The following is a 23931-nucleotide window of genomic DNA, read 5'->3' as shown; positions in this document are numbered from 1 at the left end:
GTAACGATGGTCCCATGATGATTACCACAAAAGAAGACGGAGATGTCAGGCGTCCTTGTTGCTCTCAGACTTCTTTCAGAAACACTGACTGACAATATGAAAGTCACTTCAGCCATTCCTCTTTGCGGGGTCTCAAAATGTACTAAAGAATACTTTTTTGGAGAAGCAACATTTTGCACAAAGCACACAGGTCTGAGGAAGACAGAGAGGTCGAAACGTCATTGCCATTGAATGAATGAATAAAAAGAAGAAAAAATAACTTAAAGAAGAAAAAAATCCAAGGGAGTGTGCGAACCTTTTTTCAGAAAATACACAAGTCATTTCCAAGAACATTGAGCTTAAGATAAAAGTAAGAGTAATCATTTTGTAAAATTATGATGGTGCAAATATGACTACAGCCCAAACTGATGTCCCTACAGTCTGCGATGTCCCCAGGCATAAGGGTGCGTAAGTGAACATAAGCACTCAACAGCGCCTCCACGTATTCTACTGTTGGTTTAAGTCTGTCACTTGAGCAGGAATTGAGCAGTTGCGTGCTTTTGGAGCACCAACCCCAAAATTAGGGAGGGTCGCATGTAAATTAATCTGAAGCGTATTCACCCCTTCACTTAAACACGAGCGGGCACCAGATGCAAATAGGCCTACCAAAAACAGTGAATGTCTATGTAATTTCTAATATAGTACAGGCAATGCATTCAACAATCTCCATGATATTTAATGATTCCTGAAGAATACCAATCCTAACAGTTGGTTGGCCAATATTTAGGGATGTCCTTCAGTTATGCGCATGCCTTGCAGCTCGTTTCCGACACTGTAGGCTGCACTGCAGGCTGTAGGCTGTACTGCATGAAGAACAAGGGGTGTGTGACAAAATACAGTTATTATTATCATTTTGCCTGTATAGTAGGGTATTCCAAGAACCCGGCTCAGTTGTAAGCCTGGTTAAGTTAACCATGCATGCCTATTTTATCTTTTGTTTTACCTGTCCAGGGACTGCAGATGGAAATTAACTATATAGCTATAATCTGGCACAAGTCATCTTTTTACTTCTGTAAACAATGTCTATTGTGCATGGTCCCTGCTGAACTAAACTAAATAAACTAAACTAAACTAAACTAAACTAAACTAAACTAAACTAAATAAACTAACTAAACTAAACTAAACTAAACTAAATAAACTAAACTAAACTAAACTAAACTGAACTAACCTTGAGGTAGTGGTATATCATCTAATTGAAGAGTCCGGAGTTCTCATTTCTAAACTAAATGACATGTCAGTGTGGGCTATCTATGAGCAGGTTTACCACGTCCTGTGGATTAATTTAGCTAGGTTCATCATTTAACCATGTTCTTGGAATACCCCCTGGTAAGACATGAAAATCACTTCCACCCCCTGATCTTAAAATGGAATAAATAGAAGTGAAGACTCCATAGGTTGATAGACTACACCAGGAAACCAGCAAGAGCAGTGGGGGAGTTTTTGTGGGATATAAACTGTCAACATTCGAATGTTGAGCAGCATTTTATGCAATTTACTGCATACTAATCAAACACCCACCAATTAACAAATTACAACAAGCTTCATGAGATTATGTGTATTTTATATGTTGCTAACAGACCACAGGAACTGAAAGGCATTCTTGCTTTTCAAATGTGAAGTTTGGTTTCGGATATCCACGGCTAGCCAGTGCCTCCACACCATTAAGAAGAAAGTTCATGTTCTATGTTTTCGTGGTGTCTGCAATCGATGAATTTGGCACAGAATCTGCCTTCATTTTGCATAAATCACGCCTGTGTCAAGTTGTGTGCTCAAAGTCGAGTAGATCACTAGGGTGAATACGAACTAAAGTGTGTTAAAAGCACATGAAAAAAGACTAAAGTGCGAAGGGGAGAATTCCGCCCATAATGCATACATTTTGACTAAATCAAGCAGGAAACAGTGTGTAGCTTTTTCTTTGTGAAATATCCACCAGAGACATTCAGCCTCTCAACACATCGGTACGAGACCAGCACACCATCCCTAAAACGGATTAACAACCCAAGTGACAAAAGCGAGCTTGGGCAGCACACCTCCACATGCATGCCTCTGAATATTCTAATCTCCACTGCAGCGATCAATCTGTTAACACAGCAAGCCTGCAGAAGGATTTACGCAGACAGTCCCCTTCCTCTATAGCACTTGCAGACTTAGGACGTGTAGGTGCAGCTGTCCCGTGCTAGTAACATAAGCCCTTATTAGCCTCCATTAGCCTGGCCCCCAAAGCTGATATGAGATTGGGAAATAAGTCCAAACTTTCTTTCACACAACTCCAGTCCACACAAACATGTCAACACATTGATGTGGTGGCGGTGCTCAAGAATCCTGAGGGGCTAGTGTGCCTGCCTTTCAGCAGTTTGTCTCTGTCATCTTACCACAACAGGATAATATTGATGGTGGTATGACACTGGTTGCCTCCCTGGTCTGACTCGGTCTTTAAAAGAATTAGTCATACAGGCCGTCTGACTTTGTTTTGCTCCATCAAATGAATGAGCTCTTAAATCATAATCGCAATTTTCCTACGCAGTGTTTGTGTGTGTTGATGCCAAAACCGCAACAGCACTTATTCTCGACTGTAAAATTTGTGAAAAGTCAGTCATCTCATTGGTAACAGAGCTGTGTATTTCAAGTCTGACCACACAAAGAAAAACTAATGGGGAATATGCATGACCATGCAAACTTGTTTGGAATGTATGGTCAGTCCCCAGGCATTGACATTTGTATTCAGTTTCAATGAAAGACTATTTTTGGCTGAATACACATGTATGTATGCATTTCTCATGAAGACAATATACTGTATACAGACAACATGCATTTCATGCTATCTCAATTGGAACTCCAGCTTTTCCTAACGAATCAGTGTAAGGGCCAAAACATACCAAGGCGGAACGGAACGGTCGCAGGACGGACGCGGTCTTTCTGCTTAGTTTTGGCCGGCGTGCTTTTCTCTGCCTTGCACACTGACAGCGTCGGCGTGCGCGGCCAGTCCTATTCAAAACCCTAGCCACAGCCAAAGCTAGCATGCTACTTTGCCATTCATTTGAATGGTCGCCGGCGTGAAAAATACGCTCGAGCTCTATTTTCCAAATGCAGCGCTGCGCGGAGCCGGCTCCCGCGCCGCTGACGCTCGACTACCGCCGGTTGGTGTGTAAGGACAGATAGGTTTCAATGTATTTTCACCGACGCCGGTAAAAAACGCTGCCGTTCCGCTACGCTTTACCGCCTTGGTGTGTCAGACCCCTAAGGCAACGGTCATGGATGTCAACAGACTGTTGGCATCTGAACTGTTTTAATGGAAAGCATATCACATACTATACGTGTATGTTTTTACACTCAATATCTTTAAAACTACAATTAGCCTACCGTCTAACTTTCACTTGCACACCCTCGCCCTTTTTCTAGCAGCCCAAATCCTAGCCAAAAATATGGCAAATGTTGAACATAACATACAGTTTCATATTTCCTCGATCCAAACAATACATTCCTGCAGTTGTTCAAGAAAAATACAGTATTTTTTTTTCATCTCATAGCTGTCTCAGCAGTCTTCCCACAAAGCACTGTCTATTGACATTGGAGCAGGGCTGGAACCAACAAAGATATGGTCATAAGTTTCAAAACGTACTTCATAACTCACAATGTATCCTTCTAGAATCTCCTTACTTCATAACTCACAATGTAACCTTCTAGAATCTCCAAACAAGCTGAAGTGGAGTGGAGTGAAGGGACGCTGTCTGAGCACTGTGGCGAGCTCTGGTGGGAAAAGGCTCAGCTCAAATAATACCATTGAACAGAGCAGAGCTCCCTGAAAGCCAGCTGCCAACCAATTTATTATCAGTCCACAGAAATACTCCTTAACTTTTCTCAACCACACACATACGCACGCACCCACAGGCAAGCATGCACACATGCAGGCACGCACGCACACGCACACACACGCACACAGAGGCACAGACACACACACGCGCGCGAACGCACACACACGCACGAGCGCACGCACACACACACACACACACACACACACACACACACACACACACACACACACACACACACACACACACACACACACACACACACACACAGAGGCACAGACACACACACACGCGCGAGCGCGCACACACGCGCGCACGCGCACACACACACACACACACACACACACACACACACACACACACACACACACACACACACACACACACACACACACACACACACTCATATCAGCTGTGTGAGAGAATATTAAGGAAAAAAATGCTGAAGCAGGCTTCACTTTCACATACTGATGCACAAGCACAACTAAATGTTACTTCACCTTGGATAGCTATAACACTGTGAAACATGACCAGGCCGTATTAACTTGTGCATCTAGTGTGTGACAGAGACAGATTTTTCCCCTGAGGAAATACACATGGCAATTCAGCAATAAAAAAAAAATCACTCATATTACCAATCCCACTCCAATCAAGACAATCTTGTCAACTGTACTGCATTCAATTGCAATAGCAATATCATTAATACTTGGATAGAACATTATCAAACGCAACTGTCATTCAATGTGCTACAGACAGTGAAAGAAATAAGTATTAAAGATGGAATGATCTAAACAGACTGTAGATAACTAACCCCAACCAATGGCAGATGAAAATAAAGTTACCGGTATTTTCCCACTGTTGGGGCAGTTCTGATTTCAACTGGAAGCTGGCAGCATTTGTCAGCATAATGGCTATGTGCCATTTCACCTTGTCTGGATTTTCCTTAGGCACAATTAGTAGAGGAGACTCTGAGGATCCAAGACATCTTTTAGGAGCATGTTGCTCTTGCATACTGTAGTATCTGCAGTAATATTTAGGGCCTAGGCCATTGAATAACTTATACACAATGAGCAGAGTTTTAAACTCAGTTCTAAACCTCACTGGTAGCCAGTGCAATGACCTAAGCACTGGAGTGATATGATCTCTTTTTATTTTTTTGGTTGGAATTTTAGCAGCAGCATTTTGGATTAGTCGCACCTGCCTGGGTGACTTGTGGGTAAGGCCTATAAGTAGGGTATTGCGGGGTAGGGTATCAACTCTACAGGAAATTGCTGATTTTCTTATTGCTTTGATGTGAGCACTGAAATGGAGATTACAACCCATGACCAACTAACCAAATTGTTTTTGTTTTTTTAAATCAATAGATTCCGCTATGATAGTGATGCTTACATATTGACATTTGACAATCAAGACCTTGACATACCTTGGCAGGCTCTCTCCCGTTCTTCAAAGCCTATGTCACAGAGGCATTTCCCAATAGGTACCAGCCACTCCCCGTCTGTGCTGCAATACATTTTGGGTGGATCCTCCTCTTGCGAATTGTTCACACATGAGCCCCGTACCTCCACCAACGACTGCGAGTCTGTGGGCACCGTGTCTGGAAACATGGCCAGATTCCTCACAGTGAACGGACATTTCTTAAAGTACACACGCACCGAAACCAGCGCGACGCACGCCCCTACGTCCTGAAAGGCCAAATAGAAACCTTTCCTCGTGACGGGCCCCACCTCGCGCACCTCAGTGTTCAGTTTGAGAATGCGATCCCCGAGGTCCGTCTGCGTGAAGCTCTCGTCAGCAGCGATGGTGTCGATCTTGGAAAACTGATGTTCCCTGAATTTGGATCCGTGGTCCTCGTCGGACTCCAGATAATGGAGGTTGAAGGTCTCCTTGCACGTGCCGAGGACCATGGGAATGCTGTTGCAGTCTCGCAGGGTGAACTTGAGCTCCACGTAAATTTTCTGGGCAGAGTTGCGCGGGATCCAGTTGGTCCTGAGCCAGTTGTTCTGACTGTACTCCATGACATTGCAGACTTGGAAAGTGCGTATCGGTGTGTAGTTCTCGTCCACACCACTGATCTCCTCCCACTGGGAAAAAAAAACAAGAGTATATAGTGGGATGGGAATAGGGTAGGTGAATAATCCACATGACCAACAACATGCAACAAAACTCAATTGCGTACAGAGTGGACAAAAGTATGGTAAAAATATGATAATTATTGTACATCTGGCAACGCTTCCCGGAATTGATCCCATTTTGTTTTATTGGTGACATGTAGAGGGATTATTCTTGGTTACCATTCTGAGAATCTTGGGTGAAAATAGACCTTGGCTGTTTGGGCCTCTGCCCTTCAGCTACTCCTCAAAATGTTCATTGATCATGCCCACGGTGCTACACTTTGCAATTGACTAAAAGGGGATCCGGAGTGGGGCCACGGACAGCCATGGCCTAGTGGTTAGGAAGTTGGTCTTTCATCCAGAGGGTTGCAGGTTTCAATCCCACCTGACCTCTCCATGGCTGAAGTGGCCTTGAGCCAAGGCACCTAACCCCCCACATTGCTCCAGGGACTATAACCAATACCCTGAAAAATAACAACTGTGGGTTGCTTTGGACAAGGCATCAGCTAAGTGTAATGTAACGTGATGTGATGGGATCCATTCAACAGTGGAGAACTGGAAGAAGAGGCCCATTACTCGATATACCTAGCGTGTCTCCAAAGAATGGAGGCAATGACACAGCACTTCAACCATAACATCTGTGAATATAACACCAATGAAAGAAAATAAAAGTGCTGTGTGACTAATTTTATACACTCTCTCTACCTCTACATATTGTTTTGCTGTTACTAATTGATTATTCAGAAGACCATATTCATTATACAGGTCAGTGTATTCATCCAAAGATCATTGAAGAGAATAAAGTTGTACGGCAAGTCCGCATAGTGCTTTGATAAATGAAACTGTAGGTCTATTGTAAATGTGTTTATGTGTATGATTGCTATTCCACACTGTAAAATTAAATGTTACATATATATGAGGTGATTACGGTCACAGATTAAGGAAATGCCAACTCGGTTTTCAAGAGTAACTGATGACTAAAATGAGATCCAGGTGTGCTAGCAGCAGCAGCAGATGATGATCATATTGCAGAGAAGGACCGTGCCTCAGCTACCTCTGCCAAAATAAATGTAATGTCATATGTGAATGCATTGACTCTAGACTAAAGCATTTCATGAGTTGTTCTGTGGTATACTGTATGACATCATTATGGCATAAGTACAAGTCGCCTACCTTTTTCCCCAGGAGGAAAAAAAGACTACCGTAGGCTTGGTAGTAGCCCCTTAACACACCGTTCCACCTCTGGAAATGTTGGAATAGTCACTGAAATGATTTTACTACCACAGTACTACACCACTATGATAGTGCACAGACCTTTAGTAATACATTACGACTTGACATTGTATCAACAAAGTATGCCGAGGGGCCGAGTACTCTTTTGGGGTATTTTTTGTCTTCCACAACAATGACATTGTATCGAATGGACATAATCTTTTTTCAGCAGCACACGCACATACACACACACCAAATTAAAAGTAACTAGTGCAGAGCCTGTAGGGACCAATGTTTTGTGCTGCATATGAGTTTAATGGTGTAGCCTACCATACCATCTTATCATAGTAGGCTGACAGTAACATGTAGGCGTATCGTATAGGGAAATGAGAATTTGAGCGGAAGCGTATGATGGCAAGGCCAGACTTAATGCTGAAGTGGATGAGGTGAAAGGGACAGGAGATTAAAAAAAAATCTGTAGGACAGCAGACGGGCCTAAATTTGAAATTAGCCTAAATATGTGCAGGACAATTTTCAGTGTAGTCCATTGTTTGTAGAATATATTGCTAAATTGTAACCTTGAAATAAAATGGCAATTATTAAGTATACTTGTGTATGTGGTCATGATAGGGCAAAACATGAAAACTTTCAAGGGGTATGAATACTTGCGCAAGGCACTATAAGGATTATTTCAGTGCTTTTGGGAAGCACACTCTTTCCTTTTTTCACGATCCTCTTAATGTGTTCTGTTACACGTGTTGATATTTATTTTAGTTTAACTGACTTTTTGGGTCCACTTTGCATCTATTTAACTATCCAGTCTGTGGCTTAGGCTCACAGCTCTGTCTCCCTGTTTCTACCTCTCCCCTTCCCTCCAGGGCTGGACTGGCCATCTGGCATACCGGGCATTTCCCAGTGGGCCCTGTACTCACCTGGGCCCCTTTTTTCCGAAATGTAAAAAAAAAAAAGACTTACAAAAAAAAAGAATCTGAAAATAGGGGCCCAAGCGGGTGCGGGGCCACTAATTTTGAGGGGCCCCTTTAAGCCAAAAGTGCCCCGGCCCTATTTCTTCCCCAGGTCAGCCCTGCTCTTTCCTCTACCCTGTAACCCTTCCACTTTACAATGGCAACTATAAAAAGACGAAGGGGAAACCAGATTTGGCAGCTTTATGGAACAAATGACTGGATTACCTTCAGCAACTGCCAGCAAGTCATTTTAACACTTAATAAAGTTTTGAAAAAGGTTTAATTTGAGAAGCCCAGGAGGCCAGTACTTTCACTGGAGGACAAATAAACATGGCTATTGCCGGAAGTTATGACCTTGGATCTCTGACAACCAAGATAAATTAGTCAAGAAACCTTTTTACTCTACATGCCTTGGGGGGAGCATTTCCACTGCCTTTTGGTTCTACTACAACAGCGTCATCAACAGGCTCTTGCAGTAACAAGAGTACAATGAACACACCTCTATTTCATTATCGTTCATCTGGTAAAAAAAATATGCTTATTGCTCCTAAACATTCCATGTTAGTGTAACGGAGGCCAACTAGCAGAGTGTGGCGTGGAATGTTAGTAAACCTCCCTCCCGAAGCCTCAATACAGTGCGGTAGCATTGGGCTATCTGATCAGCCCTTTAGCTCAGCAGTCTCGCACTGTACCTCCCATTGCCGAACCGATGTAGTTGACGAGGTGGCAGGATCGCATCCCAGAGGGGGACGAACAATGCTGGAACACCTACGTCACACTACTATTTTTAACCCCACTTTTGAGAGAAAAAAAATTAATACTTACGCCATGCGATGGGTAAGAAATCCATCCCAGTTCTCCTTGACTTGCTTTAGAATCCAGTAGGTTAACTGACAACAAGTGGGAAGAAGAGCAGAAGAACGCCACATTATTCTTAATTTCTCATAAACTGAAGGAGACTCGTGCAATATTGGGTGTGATTCTTTCCAAGGTAAGTATTTACATGTAACTACCATTGCACAAGGGAAGTTAGTACTTTGTAAAGGGTGAACAAAGTGGGGTCAGCCCATTGGTCCGACAGCACATTAGTCAAAACGTGTGGGGCTGTGTTTCCCAGAAACTCCTCTCAAGTAGTACTTAAGCCTGAGTAGAATTGAAAAATGAGGTGCCCCTTTGACAATATATCACAAATAGACCTCACATCGTCACTAAAATGTATACATGCACTATTTTCACTTGCATATTAGCTTAGACACAGGGCCATTTTACAGGCTGCGCCACAGCCGGTTGAAAAACAGCCTCTCCACTCGCCACATTTCCGGGAGGTACTGCACTCTAGGGGCGCCAATGGAGGAGTGCAGACTTCATTCGAAATGAATGGGCTGTACTCTCTCGACAGCGCCCCCTAGGTGAATTGTCATGAGTGGAGAGGCTGTTTTTCTAAACTAATTAAACTAATTGTGCACTACCAAAGTTCTCTATGCCTCGGTTTACATGTCAACAACCCAGCGACTCTACGGAATGAACACTTACACCAGATGTGGGCAAACTCAGGCCCGGGGGCCACATGCAGCCCGCTCAGCCATTTCATGCGGCCCTCAGAACCTTTCCAAGAAATAAAATGCAGACTCATATGGTCACTCATTCTTAAATTAGCTACCTAAAACAAGGGTCCGGGAAACACAAGATTACTAAAGTCTACATCTAGATACAATTAGCAGGAATGGCCTAACTGACAATGGTGTAATTATGTTGGCGTACACCATTTCTTATTATTGGCATGGGCAAGTTGCCTATGACATCCGGCCCTTTGGTCAACTTTCTAAACCCAATGCGGTCCTTGGGCCAAAATAATTGCCCACCCCTGCCTTACACGGTAACAGTGAACACGGCAACACTTTGCTTGAAATCTGTGTCATAGGTATTACATAACGGTGTCTTAATGTCATAACACAGACCTGTCATAAACATCATGTCCAAGTCATAAACATTTATGACTATTGTCATTAAGTGCCATTTGGTTATGGTAAAGACAGCCCAAACAATGTCAACTTTCCAAGACCATAAAATGTTTATGACACTGATATAATGTTTATGATTTGTTTATGATTTGTCATATTTATGATGACTGTGTCATGACACTTTTTTGACACAATTATGACACTTGTATGACGCCAGTGTCAAGTAAACTATACCCGAATTTACCCCTATGGTGTAATGCCAGACCAACTCACAAAGCAGAAGCATTTTCTGAGGCTGGGTGGTTTCATCCAGCTCACTGCTATTCTAAAACTGCATTTAATGCCCAACGGTTTTGAGATATGCAAGTTTGCAGCCTGACTTCCCTTGTAGTAACATTGAGAGTTGCTAATAGGTTAGCAAATTAACTAATAGGTAAGCAACTTTGCTTTTGAGAAATCAAAGATATAGACCACTAGATGCCGCGCTGACCGCTTTGTATTGCAACGAATGGCTAAGTTAGATGTACACCATGCAGGACTGGGCAGGGAACAAAAAATGAGGCCGTTAATTTGCAGCGAAGCCCAGTCTGCCAGGCATTTAGAGAGACAATGAAGCCTGTGATTACATATTTAGTCATCTATTACGAGCTATTCTGACCACAACAGCCAAAATGAATACTTAAATCTGGCTCGGAGAGGTCAGCTGTAGTGGCATGAGGACTGATACCACTACACTGAGGGAAAGACCAGGTCAAAATGATCAACAGTCCATCAACAAGCCCTGTATGCCTTATGGCCTATCCAGCCGTGCCGCCATGTTTGTCCGGAGGTACTGGTACTTGATAAGGTGATACACACACCCTGTTAGCAGAGGCAATTATAAGGTCAGCTGCGGCCCCAAGCGGACATTTTAAAAGACTGAACATTCACAACAAATCCCCACAACTGTAATTTAAAGTCTTAACTGTTATTCACCATGGGGGCCCAAGCGGCTGCCTGCCTAGCCTTGTGACAAGATGCGCCTCTGCCTGTTGGTGGCAGTAATATACAACTGTGAAAAACAGGATCCCGGAACAAGACAGCAGCTAGTCAGGCAGCCCTGAACACAGTAACTACAAAGTAGTTTTCTATGTGGAAAAATGCACCCCTGTTCAGCTGAAGATTTACCTCGCTGCAATACTGTCATGATTCCCTGAGATGATAAAAAACAGAGTATGCATCTCCCCTTCCTGCAGAAAGCATGGTCCCCATCCAACTATATCAAATAGCTGTAGAAAGGAGACGGCTCTGTAAAGTGACATTATTTCATCATGCACCTAGCCCAACAGCTATTTTAAGCTTTTCCAGTGAGTGGAGTCTAACATGCCAATATCTGTCCTATCGTCTTTTTCTAAAGCCTTTTTTTGACTGAATCTGGTAAAATGTTCTTGGCTCTACCTATACATTCAAAAATATTTTTCCAAAGACAAATCAGAATACCCATCAGTCTAAAGGTCTGAAGCATAGCATGTACTATACTGTATATCTATTAGTGGTGTCAGCAATGATCGATTTGGCGATCCGAATCGATGCGGGGCATGGACGATCCAGAATCGATCCGGAAGTTCCAGAATCGATCCGGCAATTTTTTTAAGTTTCCATTACTTCCATGGATATTTCGGGAGCAAATGAATGTTAAATTAAATAAAAGCACTTCAAAACATTGCAAGACTGATACAGACTGATACAGAAAACAGCCAATACATTTTTGCTCAGTATCTGACTACTTGTATTGCCTCATCATGGCTGATTAAACATTTGCTTTGCGTTCAGTAGAAATGTAATGCATTGCAATGCATTGTAGAATTGAATCGGATCGGATTGGATTGGATCTAATAGAATCGAATCGAATCGGATCTACTACCTCCCGAATCGTGATCGAATCGGATCGTGAGGGCAGTGCCGATCCACACCACTAATATCTATGGTCCGTATGTCCTTTAGAAAAAAAAGATCAGTAGTCATCATAAACACATTATAAAACGAAATCACGTATATAAATCCTTTGGCACATATATTCAACAACTATCAACATTGTAAAACCACAAAAGAAACACGTAATCAAATATTTGGATAGTGCACAACATATGCCTACTGTGCAGTATATGATGATATGTAGTGAATGATATGGTAATTCCATTAACAATATTTTAGATAAAATAACATCTCTAAATAACTGCATGCCTGGAAATGAGGATGGCTTAGGGGATGTAGTGATGGTCAATTTCACAATAGAGTGGACCAATTTATGGAATTATTTGAACTTTCAACCTGTGGTTTCCCTGAGCTGTTCCCTTCTGTCTGCAACCCCCCCCCCCCTTGCATTACCTCCACGACCCCCTGAGGGGTCCCGGCCCCCAGTTTGGGACCCACTGTCCTATATAAACATGGCTATGATAGCACATTAATCCCGTAATCATAAGCATCCTTCCCATATGCCTGGGAGAGATCAAGTGGCGCTGACACAGACGATAAGTAGTGTTGTGATGCCAAGAACCAGAATCAGTGACAGACCCAGAAAATGAGTTGGTGAGTTACCCATAGCACAGCGGCTTATACAGGCTTATCTTCGGAAAGTACCTTGTTATTATACAAAGTGTCTACTTTGAAAACATTAGATTAGATCAGATTAGATTAGATTAGATTACATGTATCTGCAGCTTTTATCCAAAGCGATTTACAGTTATTTACAGGGTATTGGTTACAGTCCCTGGAGCAGTGTGGGGTTAGGTGCCTTGCTCAAGGGCACTTCAGTCATGGTGTGGGCAGAGATAAGGCTGGGATTCGAACCTGCAACCCTCTGGTCTTCAGACCACCTCCCTAACCAGTAAGCCACAGCTGCCCCTAACAAACACACATCTGTCCTTGCTTAAACATCCACATTGCCATCATTTACACTGGCAACTTGGCTACAAATGTTCCACAAAAATGTACTGACTACAGTAAATCCAAGCAGGGATGTATGTCTAGATGGGTTAGCGCAGATACTGCTGAACATTGATACCGTAGTATGAGGACAACAACAATTCTTCTGACCGTGAACAACTGACATCGTCGCTGATATACGACTTGTAGAAATGTTAAGCGTAGTCCTGGGTGTCAATGCAACCACATGTTTGAGTGGGCTTGTTGTCACACACACACACACACACGCGCGCACACGCACGCACGCACGCGCGCGCACACAAATGTTACACATTTACAGTCAATTCCACAGCAGTTGATATTTTCAACTTCAAATGAATATCTTCAAAATGTTTTAACATTAATCATTTTTATAGCATTCTATTACTATCGTCCCACCATTCTTAAACCATGTTGCTGTCGAACAGTTTTTAAAAATTGGACTAATGTGAGTAGAGAATAACATCCTTTAATTTTTGTTATTCACATTCAACAAAGAGCTGGGGGTGTAATGTCTATATATGTTATATACACATTACACGTTATACGTTATAATGTCTATAAAGTGTTTTTGGATGCAAGGGATAAGGGAGAGTTGGGGCACATTAGGAGGAGAGGTAATGGATGTATGATGTTCATTATGTCAAACTGTTAAATCTATTCTTAAGGTTTTATTTTGTTTCAGACATGTAAACGTTTTTTTTTGTTCCTTTTACCTGAGATGTTTTGACGGTGAAAATTCCATCTTCATCAGAGAGAGGTCTTATTTCTTAAGTCTTATTTCTGTGTATTTCAATTGTAAGGTTTGTGTACAGTAACACAAAACTCTCCACCTCTGTTTTTGAAAGACCTCTTTAGAGAAAAAGTATTACTCTGGCTATTTAAATTCAACATAGACATTGCTCTTCGTATCAGAACTGCCCCAACAGTATCATGTTTTAAAAAGAAATTAAAAACAGCTTTATTTTCATCTGCCTTTGGCGATAGTTATCTACTATCTACAGAATATTTTTTCTCTCCTCTCTTCTCTTTCTTTACTATTTAGCACATTGACTGACAGTTATGTATGATAATGTACGATATAAATAATATTGATTGATTGGTTGATTGATTCATAGGACAGTGCATGCTAGCTGTAGCATTGGCTGATATTTCCCCTCTGTATTTCACACCGGACACAGGAGAAAATATGTAATTCTCAAACTGTGGGCCTTGAGAGTATTACAAAAGCGCCTTGAAATAATTTTCTAAAAATCTAAAATAATATGTGTGTATGGTATGTGTCGCCATTGACTATTTATTTGAGTTGTATTGTTTGTTGGGTCAGAGGTGGGCCCTGAGCATTTGAGAAAATGTCAAGTGGGCCCCAAGTTGGAAAAGGTTGGGAACCCCTGCTGTGGGGCTGCTCAATATATCGTATTAATATTGTGATATCAATATTGCTGTCAAACAATATCAAATTTCTTAATATCGATTTGAAAGAATATTTTTGTCATTTATCTATACTTCCAAAAGGTAGGTTACGCTAAGCACAATGCATTCCCCTCCACTTGAGCCATTGCGAGCACAAAGCAGACTTGCTACCCAACTGCAAAACACCACTGTGTGTTTCTCTATGGCTCTCCACTCCAACTGCTGAAGGGAGGGAAGATTGCGAATTGTTTAACACAATTTATTTGTCTTAAAAAGAAATATTGTCTACAAATATTGCGATATCAATGTTGACTAAAATAATCGTGACATTTTTTTTTCTCATAATCGAGCAGCCCTACCCTGAACAGTTGTTAAAATGTCGAGTGGGCCCCAAGGTGGAAAAGGTTGGGAACCCCTGCTCTAATGAAATATACAATCCTACCAACAACCACGCAGCAGCAGCAGAGATCCTTTGCATGGCCTGGTAGGACAGGCACTGCATTTTTATTAACTTTAACAAAGTTATCTTGCCCTGTCAGATAATAGGGCCTCCAATTCCCTTCCATGGGCTCCGATTTAACATTCTAAATGAGCCGAACAAATGTCTGAAATTGAAACTACTGGGGGAATTTCAGTGTAGAAAATTAGATGTCTATATTGGTGAAGTGATTTCCCCAGCTGTGTTAACAGGCAGGAAGTCAGTCTTATACAGGCAGCTGGACAAAAAGGAAAGTTTCTGCCGCAGAGGGGATGGCGGAAGAAAGCTCTTTTCCACTCTAAAATGGACAATACCACACCATACGTGTATTAATATAAACTGCTGTGCCCATATCTGGACACGAATGCCATTACCCTGTTAAAAGAGAGTGTTTTAAATAAATACATTTGCTGTTACCAGAATGGCAATGACTGAGTCGTAGTGCATTACTAAAGGCTCTCTGCTATATCATAGAGTAATGTCATGGTAATTAACATTTCAATGACTATTACAGTGTGCCACTGGTGGTACGGTATGCAGTATGGGGCTACGCACAAGATGTGTCGAAACAACAGACAAAAACATAGGCATAGATCTAGTTAGTAATAAAAAGAAAATCACCCCTGCCACACCAGCTAATTTTTTTTCATTGATAAATTGTAGGCTACATTCAACTTGATAATGGATATATCCTACTGAATCATTGTGCTTAACCCTTTAAGGAGTAGGCCTAATATCACAAATATGTGATTAGAATTTTGCCAAAATTTTGAGTTCTCATTATGATGTCATAAGGACTTTGCGAGATTTTTAATGCAGACCTCTATGGGCGCTGTAGAGTGTTCGAGTAAAATTTTAGAAGAACTGGGGGAAAAACCATACTCCTCAAAGCTCCAGTGCACTTGCCATGCTGCGTTCCTGAAAATATGACATCACCACACACTTCTCCCTTTTGTTGGTGCTTGACGTAGTGTCCTGAAGCACCGATGTTCAGCTTGGGTTAGTCAACGTTTTTTGAAGACTTTGTGATATATGGGCAACGTGGCTGAATTTTCAGGCTCACATCTTTTTTGGGGGAATTAAACTGTGCCAATCCAATATTATCAGTAAAGTCAGCCTATTTGTGCCATTGGAAAACGTGTTTTAAGTTTTACAGCACAGCAATCATTGCTTTGAATTGGGCTGCTGCGCTGATGACATGTGCACGTTTTTAAAAAAAAAGGAGCAAAGCATTCAGACGCTGCAAAAAATCACGTGGAATGCAGTGTGTACTGATGTCATTTTGACTTTGACATGGGTGCAGTGAGAAATTAAACTGCCAAATACAAACATACACACAGACACAGACACAGACACAGACACAGACACAGACACAGACACACACACACACACACACACACACACACACACACACACACACACACACACACACACACACACACACACACACACACACACACACACACACACACACACACGTACGTACACACACAAACAAACACAAACACACACACACACAAATTGACCTTGCATTTGTACAAAAGTACAACATACAGGTATTTGTCATTGTCATACTTAAAAAAAAAAAAAATAAACATCTTTTTTTTCTTTCTCACGACTATGCCACACCAAAATTCAGCACTCTTTTCCGAAATGACCATTTCCACTTGCGAGGGCGGGTCCAACTTTAACTAGCCAGCCGCACCTACAGTGGCATGATGGCAATGAAGTATTAAACTACAGTCCATGAATTATTCAGTCCAGTCTTGCTGTGTCTGGAGCTATGGCTTCTGCTGCCCCCCTCCCTACCTCTCCACTGCACAGAAACGCTCTCCCCTCATGCTCTCCTCTGCTCTCCTCTCCTCTGCTCTCCTCTCCTCTCCTCCCCTCTGCTCTCCTCTCTTCTCCTCTCCTCTCCTCTCCTCTCCTCCCCTCTGCTCTCCTCTCTTCTCCTCTCCTCTCCCGTCCTCCCCTCTCCTCCTCTCTCCTCTCCTCTCCTCTCCTCTCCTCCCCTCTGCTCTCCTCTCCTGTCCTCTCCTCTCTGCTCTGCTCTCTCCCCTCTCCTCTTCTCCTCTCCTCTCCTCTCTCCCCCTCTCCTCTCTTCTCCTCTCCTCTCCCGTCCTCCCCTCTCCTCTCCTCTCCCCTCTGCTCTCCTCTCCTCTCCCGTCCTCCCCTCTGTTCTCCCCTCTCCTCCTCTCTCCTCTGCTCCCCTCTCCTCTCCTCTCCTCATATCCTCCACCTCATACCTCTCCTCTCCTCTCCTCTCCCCTCTTCTCCTCTCCTCTCCTCTCCTCTCCGTCTGCCTGTACTGGAGGAGGCTCACCACTAAAGGCTAAAGGAGAGGCACATTGTACTGCACATGAGATACATACAGAGTGTACATTATTGGCACTCATATGGTCTGAATATGCCAATTTCCCTGGCGGGATACCAGGCAGACGCCTCCTCCGTCCAACACTTAGCTGTTTAGTCTATTTACTTCTTAACGGCTACAGTGTAACACTATGGATAGATAGCCGTGGATTTCTACCACGATAGCCAAGAACAGTTCTTGGCTATCGTGGTGGAAATCCACGGCTATCTATCCATAGCACTACACTGTTTCAGACCATCTTTTCGGCAAGGTCAAGAGTTTTTTTCCCTCAATTATATATTTTTATTCTGATTTTTTGCAGACGGTAAAACAATATAGAAAAACAGCAATACCAAAGGAAACACAAAAACACACGCACAAACAAAAATGAAACAAAAACAAAGCAAAACAGCGCTGGGCGAGGTCTTGACAGTCACTAAATCATCCTGGGTAAGGGGGCCTAAGATGGGCTGCCAGATCCAAAAGCAAGGTCAGAGTTTTAACAAGATGTTCGAATATGACTTTGTCTTAGTGCAAGTAGGCCAGAACCTCTGACAACGGGGTAATAGTTGACTCAAATAATGGACATTTTCTGTAGGCTACAGCGTGACAACCCCTGATTCTGCATAACAGATTAAATTACTGTTATATTTTATATTATATACTGATTAAATACTTTCGTACACTGATTTCTCAGTCTAACAGATACTTTTTTATCCTCTTTTGACAGTTTTAATTCTTTGACAAATAATAGCACTCTGAACACTGTGCATTCTTATTATTTTAACTGGGGAAAAATACCCATTTAACAATCTATTACATTTCACTGGAATACATTTCCAGATAAGCCAAGGTACTGTTATTCATAGAAGTTAATGACCTTATTGATGTATAACAAACTATAGGCCTAATATTGGTTGTTATTCATAATATCCCTAAGCAAAATGTTATGATAATGTCAACTACATTAATAATACCTTAGGCCTAATATGCTGTGGAAATTAGAACCTGAGCAACTGATTGCAGATTGGCTACACCTGATTGATTTTCTGTTGAATGTTCTTGATGACCTAACCGACATGCCGGGAAATGTAGGTCTATCTGCCTTTCTTCTTTACACGTGGTTAAAAAAATGGCTCAGGTCAGGTGGGTAACTTGGACTCATGCGTAAAAATAACACACACACACACACACACACACACACACACACACACACACACACACACACACACACACAAATCCCAATTTCAAAATGCACACAGTTTGACTATAGTTATAACGAGCAGGGCATCGTTTTTGCCATAGCTCACAGGCCTACTACTTTTTGGTGTGAGCGAAGTGAAGTGTGTAGCCAACGTCTGAGTCGGATTTGACCTTCGAGAATTGTATTCTTCGATATGCTAGCATGGTTCAAGAAAGAGTGGATTCAAATGTTTGGCAGAATGCAAATCACGTTAGAATTTATCCGGAGTGGTGGTGTGGAAAGCCTTGTCTGTTTGGAATTGGAATAGTCTACAGGTAAAACCATCGTTAATCATGTCATTTAATGTAAATGCTATCATTTTTAAGATGCACAGTCTTGATCTGAGGCTATAGGGTACTAATTAAGAAAATAACCAATCGAGGGTCGCGTTCCTCTTGTTGTTGCACTATGAACTAGAGAAATAGGCTACCCTATTGGCTGAGTCAAGGCAGAATTTCCTTCGAGTTAACATCTGCAAAAGATTAAAATATTCTTTATTGTGCCAAGTCTTTCTGGCCAACTCACTTTGGTAGTTGGGCTTAAAGTAAACTAATTAGGCAAACACATCATAACATTTTTCAAACATTCCACGAACAGCACATAGCCTGAAACATTTTAAGGACACGATATCCGCATATCCACAAAGATCTAAAACACGCACCTTGGAACCAAACCTTTTTACCCATTTTAAAAGGCTGGAGTAGACGAAGCCTACCAACCTTGGCGAGGTTCTGATGTCCGGCCTGTATTGTAGCAGTTGTTCTAGAAAGGCTACTGTAAGAGTGAAGAATGGAGCCATCTGCCTATTAATAACATTAATTAGGCCTGTGATACTCTCCATGTATCGCTAGTTTATGCAAGAAATATTTTGTTACATTGTGTTGCTGTTTGTTTGTTTTTTATTTAATTTCCCGAATGACTGTGGCAGGCCTCATCATGATCTTTGCTGCGAACCCATGCCACATGACAGTAGCTTCTCTGTCTGTGACAGGACGCGAAAAACAATGCCTCGTCCCTAAATTAATTTTCACCATGCGACTCGGTAGTGACACACACCGGCGAGCCATTATTGTGATTCACTTGCAATTAAGTTGCCTGGGTGTACAGGTCAGTCAACAGTGAGACAAGCTGTAGAACAAATGTTCTCAGTTCAAGGTATGAAAATGACCGGCTACGCCATTGCACCCCTGCGCTCCGCCAAAGGAATACAAACAGACTAATACGCTGTTGCCGGTATATGCAGTGACTTCTGAGCAAAAGTAGCTTAACACCATCTGGTTGGCATGCCAAATTCTGTATAAGTTAAAAGGTTCTATCCTGGTGGATAGTATGGATATCTATAAACCCCTGACAGAAACTTTCTGACCACATTGCGCATGGGACTACAAAACAAGGATTCAAATTAGTAGGCCTTCATAAATAAAGCCTAGGCCTCCTTGAGACATTGATTTAAAATACCCTTTTAATAACTTTGGTTCTCTTTTATTACAGTTTAGTGACTGGCCTTGGCCACACGAGTCCGTGGCCTACAAGTATAACGTTAAACTAACTGGCGGCGTTAAATCCTGTGATTGCCATGCTGCCCTGTGCTCTATGGACAGCCACTGTGTAACGGTCAGTGCCTTTGGCAAAACAAATGATCACAAATAGCATAGTGCCCATTATTACTATTGACATGTAGTTACAATGTAAGCCTAGACTACCACACTTGGAGAAACTCCGCTTAATCTGACCTGTAAAACATGATTTTGACGCCTCTCGCGCGCGCAACCGCTTGGTGTGTGTGTGTGTGTGTGTGTGTGTGTGTGTGTGTGTGTGTGTGTGTGTGTGTGTGTGTGTGTGTGTGTGTGGTGATTTTGAGATAAACAATTGAACATAAATCACATAGGGTCTATTATTATTATTACTACTGACATGTATTTACAGTGTAGACTACCACACTCAGAGAAACCCAGCTAAATCTGGTCTGTAAAAAGACTTTGACTCCCCTCGCTCGCGCGCAACCGCTTGGTGTGTGTGTGTGTGTGTGTGTGTGTGTGTGTGTGTGTGTGTGTGTGTGTGTGTGTGTGTGAGAGAGAGAGAGAGAGAGAGAGAGAGAGAGAGAGAGAGAGAGAGAGAGAGAGAAAGAGAAATATTGTTAGCCCCTTCAAGTAAGAGCGTTGTGTTGTATTGTCATCGTGCAAGCAAGCAAACTTTAAGCCGCACGATTTCACTCCCACTCACACGCAACTGTTTGCTTTTGGATGTATATTCAGGTAATGCGATAATAAAACATAATTTTGGTTATTATTAGAGCGAACTAGTTTCCTGTATAGTGTGGCGTGAGATTATATTGTGTTGGTCTAAAACTCTACCAGTCTAATTCAATGGAAGGACCTCGAGCACTTTTCATAGCTGATAAATGATGCGAATAATTCAGCTCCTTCCAACATCTATACCATGTGACATTTTAAAAGCGTTGTTTTTTACGCCCTGCCATAAAAATGTCCACTAACAATTATGTTTTATATTTGAGTCCTCCAATCGACCCGCCGCTTCGAGACATCGGATTGACAGTGTGTGTTCGCATCCGACAAACAATGCGCGCCAGCGCGTAAATGCTACAGCCCAAAGAACGTCTTGGACAGAAACTCATTTCCAAACTATCCTTGCATGGTCTGTGGCGCAGGACAACATCGCAATTGTAGCTTAGCCTATTTTAAAAAATAAAATATTGATTTGTAAAATCAAAGAGAACCCTTTGGTCGGCAGGCTTGTTAACTGCCCTGTAGCCTAGATAAAGAGCACTGTCCCACAGAATCACCCGAATAATATTATACTGAACTGAAACGGAGCTTTGACGTTCCGAGGCAATCATGTTTTTAATTACCCTCCTCTAACTTCCATCTCTGAAGCTCTACTTCCAAACGTGTTCTTACCTTCGTTGGTTGGATGAATATCGAGTTTTGCGCTCCTAATAAACAAGCAGAGGAACAAAAAAAGTATGAAGGGTTTACAATCCATGATGGTAGTTCAGAGGGCAATGCGAGGTACATAACTCCATGGAGCATGCCAGGGATGTGGGGGCTTCGAGTCCGACACAAGTTACCATTCTCGGCTCAGAGGCTGATGTCAAGTTTGACACCGGAGATGAGGAGGAGTCTGCGCGTTCCGTTCTTCTTTGCTTTGGATGAGGGCTTCTCTTTTCCGCTGGGTCCTACAAAGCACAATGTACCGTGTTCACGCAGTAGCGTACCCTGAAGTTCAAGAGAGGTCACGCCATGTCTGACTTCTTACCACCATGGGCTTAAAAGGACTTGAGATTTGACCTAAAAACCCACCGCCTTATAATAAAGCATTCAGGAATTCGTATCACCACTTAACATGACCTCAAGACAGAAAGCTGAAAACAATAGAGATATTTTTTTTCTTTTCTCACTACAGCTTAAAGGTGCTCTGCTGCTCTCTATCACATCTGTATGAGGCTTTGGGACGGAAGCTTACAAACCTAAGGTGCAACATTGACACAACCACTATGGATGACCATATAAATGAGTGTATAGGTGAGTTACTTTGAGGTCACAGGGGCAAACAGTAGAGGATCATTTTGAGGAGAGCCTCATTGGCTGTCTGTCATAGATGATGCCCCCTCCCCTCACACACACTATGGGGCACCTAAGTCTCCACCCCTTCCGGGCGGCTCGTGGGGCTGGGAACGCAAAAACTTTTGACTGGGCTGTAATGGACTGATCAAAGCTATTTTCCGATCCACCTCGCATTTCCCCGTCGATCACACATATGCTGTGCCTCAGAATTAATAACAACTAATGGTGTGCTTGTTGACTTCACTTGGCAAGCGATTTTTGAGTTGTGTGTGTGCAAAAATATGTAATTATTTGGACTACATAACAGACGTCGCATGTCCGACGTGCGGCCACATAAGCAGCGGTGCAGCGGTAGGGTTGGCTGTGCCTTGGTTCACGTCAGATATGCGAGGTGCACGTGTCGTCTCTAACACAGGTTTGCACAAAAGCTAAAATAACGTTTCTTGCGTGTCGAAAATGAGTGGTCTTACGACGCAAATCCAAACCTTTCAAATTCACTGTCATCATATGTGAAATCCGGAGCACATGCCAAACGGGATGAGGATTTAGCTTGACTCGCTCCATCAACTCTCATTCAAAATTTTGAGAGCTCCAGCCCCACGGATCGGAAGTAGAAGGGCGTGACTTAGGTGCCCCATTGTGTATAGTGTGAAACAGAGGTGTTCCCACGCTGTTCATTCCCCTCGCGGCCGCGAACTCGTCACCTCATCAATGCATCGGTTTGGTAATGGGAGTCACAGTACGAGACCACTGAGCTAACAAACTGGTCCGTTAGCCCTAGCTACTGCACTGTATTGAGGCTTCGGCAGGGAGGTTTACTAATGTTCCACGCCACACTCTGCTAGTTGGCCACCGTTACACTCACCCCGCTAAACCTCACTCCCATCCGGGTCACGGCACCACTGTAACAGGTGTTCCCGCACAGTTCGTCAGCCTCTGGGCCACAAACTCGCCACCTCGTCAACGCATTGGTTTGGCAATGGGAGGCACAGCACAAGACCGATTGCTGAGCTAAAGGGCCGGTCAGATAGCCCAATGCTACCGCACTGTATTGAGGCTTCGGGAGGGAGGTTTACTAATGTTCCACACCACACTCTGCTAGTTGGCCTCTATAACAAGTGCACTGATAGTTCTGCAAATGTGAACGCTAGCCATTTGGGCTAAAATGAACAACACTCTCAATACTCTCAATTACCGGTGGGAAAAGGTCAACAAAATTCACTTACAAATACCAATTATTGGTTGTCTGGCCAGCCAGACTATGAACATAAAAAGTTTAGCCCGGTTGAGAAAGCTGCGGCTTTTGATGAGGACCAAACCATTAAACTTGTATTTTTCCGCACACTCATCTGGCAGGTGCGTTGGAAATGGCCCATGGGTCACTCATCATACAACTTGATAAAACTCTCACACACTGACCATTTTACTGTTTTCTTTAGAAACAAAGCTTTCGAGAAACAGCATCCAGGTTTGCTGTTCTTGTCTGTCTGACCTCCAACAGTGCAGTGTTACTCCTCAGGTAGCGGTATGGCATAGGTGTCGTGGTGGTTCTCCTCCTCCTAACAGTGAAGGGAGTGTGAACGATAGCCCGTATGAGCGTGTCCCATATTGCCAGTTTTCCTGGAATGGCACCAGAAGGCACTACTGCATCCCGGTACGCTAGGCTCCACAGTGTTTCAGCGATCGTGTGCTCACCAGGGGTCGGTGCGCTAGAGTTCGGTGGATTCTTGGTCTGACGCACAGCACGCCTATCCCGTTTTCCGGTAAGCGCCTACGGACACCACCCGGCAAGGGTTTGCGGAGGGAACTCCAAATGT

General features: G+C 42.9%; 1 protein-coding gene across 3 annotated transcripts in view; it reads right to left on the bottom strand.

Annotated features, from left to right (window-relative positions):
- The window catches only part of epha3 (eph receptor A3), a 98839-nt gene extending 77217 nt beyond the window's left edge, over positions 1-21622 (bottom strand). For all 3 annotated transcript variants that reach the window (XM_063213071.1, XM_063213072.1, XM_063213073.1), the window contains exons 1-3: positions 21449-21622; positions 8965-9029; positions 5272-5932 (exon numbers count right to left, since the gene is read on the bottom strand). In XM_063213071.1, the coding sequence (XP_063069141.1) occupies positions 5272-5932; positions 8965-9029; positions 21449-21533 (811 nt within the window). In that variant the 5' untranslated portion in view covers positions 21534-21622. The remainder of the gene's footprint in view (positions 1-5271; positions 5933-8964; positions 9030-21448) is intronic.
- Positions 21623-23931: the final 2309 nt, after the last annotated feature.

Source organism: Engraulis encrasicolus, chromosome 13 (assembly GCF_034702125.1).
Source record: "Engraulis encrasicolus isolate BLACKSEA-1 chromosome 13, IST_EnEncr_1.0, whole genome shotgun sequence".
NCBI lineage: Eukaryota > Metazoa > Chordata > Actinopteri > Clupeiformes > Engraulidae > Engraulis > Engraulis encrasicolus.
The sequence above is the reverse complement of the archived record's forward strand: the minus strand, read 5'-3'. Positions and strand labels throughout refer to the sequence as shown.